This window comes from Octodon degus, unplaced genomic scaffold, assembly GCF_000260255.1.
Source record: "Octodon degus isolate 3935 unplaced genomic scaffold, OctDeg1.0 scaffold00286, whole genome shotgun sequence".
Taxonomy (NCBI): Eukaryota; Metazoa; Chordata; class Mammalia; order Rodentia; family Octodontidae; genus Octodon; species Octodon degus.
This window is the reverse complement of record NW_004524862.1, coordinates 353,782-355,670: the sequence shown is the minus strand read 5'-3', so window position 1 is coordinate 355,670 and position 1,889 is coordinate 353,782. Positions and strand designations below refer to the sequence as shown.

General features: G+C 42.6%; 1 protein-coding gene across 1 annotated transcript in view; it reads left to right on the top strand.

The window, feature by feature from the left end:
• LOC101581906 (short-chain dehydrogenase/reductase family 9C member 7) overlaps positions 1-1,538 on the top strand; it is an 8,334-nt gene extending 6,796 nt beyond the window's left edge. The window contains exon 4 of the mRNA XM_004646981.2: positions 878-1,538. Coding sequence (XP_004647038.1) covers positions 878-1,095 — 218 coding nt within the window. The 3' untranslated portion in view covers positions 1,096-1,538. The remainder of the gene's footprint in view (positions 1-877) is intronic.
• Positions 1,539-1,889: the final 351 nt, after the last annotated feature.

Here is a 1,889-nt window from a genome sequence, read left to right as displayed (position 1 = left end):
TCTCTCTCTCTCTCTCTCTCTCTCTCTCTCTCTCTCTCTCTCTTTTTCTCTCCCCCCCTTTCAGCTCTCACTTCTTTGAGGCTGTCATATCATGGAGCTCTCAATGAAGTCTGAGACTCCTTTCCCCTAATCTGCCTCCCTTCCTCACTCCCAAGAGCACCTCATGGACAGAACTGCTTGTGTTAGAACACTTCAAGAGGTCTCCCTCTACTTTGGTCATCTGCATCTCCAATGACTTTATGACCAAAGTTGGACAGGATAACTATTTTTTTCAAAATGTTTTATTTTGCCTATATAGAAAAATATGAGAAATAGTATTAATAATAATAATAAGCAGACCAAACAAAGTAAAAAGCCTTCTCATTTTTCTGTGCATATAGACACATTTTCTGTGTCTCTCCTTGTCCTACCTTATCATCTACTATGCCATTTATTTTAGAGAGGGTTTTCCTCTGTTCAGGCTGGCTGCAGACTCACAGGGGCTCTCATGCCTCAGCCTCCAAGTACAGACTACAAATTGTGCCACCATACCCAGATTTCTATTCTACTATTGATAATGTTTTTCTTCAGGGTTGATATTGTTACCCCTATTTCACAGAAAATGAAGGTTTGAACTCAAGGTAATATCACAAGTGAGTGCCATAGTCAGGAGAACTGGGCATAGCTCTTGACCTTGTTAATCAAATGCAATGGTAGGAATTCAGTGCACAGCTGTAGAATTCAGGAGGAGAAATAAGATGATTTATAATGATCTTATGTGTGGAGATTTGTGTGAGACACAAGTGGATGGTGTTCTGAATTGTTAAGGTAGATGGGATTTGGAAGAAACCATCCTTAATAGGGACTAACAGAGCGTTTTATTTCCCCTCCCCAACAGATACTTCTAAGTTGAACAACATGATGCGGTTGGCACATCCCAAAATCGCTGACGTCATCAATAGTATGGAGCATGCCATTGTTTCCCGGACTCCCCGTATCCGCTACAACCCTGGCCTGGATGCCAAGCTCCTCTACCTTCCCTTGGCAAAGTTGCCCACCCCTGTGACAGATTTCATCCTGAGCCGGTACCTTCCAAAGCCAGCAGACAGTGTCTGAGCTGGGGAAGTTCCAGGGGCACAAGATGGAAAGCACAACATGGGGAGAGAGAAAGGATTGCGGTGGTGTCAGTCATCCTGGGGGTTCTGGCTGCAAAGGACACTGACCTCAGCTGGCATCATTGGTGATGAGTGCCTCTTCTGCCCTGCTGGGGACCCCACAAATCTGAGGTGGCCTTTGCAGATTTGAAGACCTACAACACTGTCCTAAGGACAGGCAAGATACAAATATTCCTGGTCCTGGAATAGTTGAGGAGGGGAAGGTGTGGGTCTCAAGCTGTGACTACCTCTGGAAAATACTCTGGACTGAAAATCTCAGTCTCTTCCTTGTGATTCTCCAGTAGGAAGTAGTCTCATCTGTACAAACCCATTAGTGAAGGATGCAGTACAGGAGCCTGGAGCTCAAGAGCATATTCAACAATAGATTAAAAGTTTTTCTCTCTACATTTGTCCAGCTATATGTGATTTCAATCCACTTGAAATGACCTTCATGTATCTAGTCACTATTGTTTAATTCTCCATTATTTATTGTGTGTCTACTACCTACCGATAACCGTGAAGAGGGTGGACATGTGAAGATGGTGAAATGATTACCTTGATTTTTTATGGCTTATTTTGTGTTTTTATCACAGTACCATATCTGTCAGTACAGCTAGGGCAATAACAGAAGGAACAGAAAGCAGAAAGCAAAGTGACTGATTCTAGGGTATCATTATGCATATACCATAATCCTTCATTTGAATAACAATATATATCTTTAGCTACCACATTTGAAAATCTGACTCACTACACCTG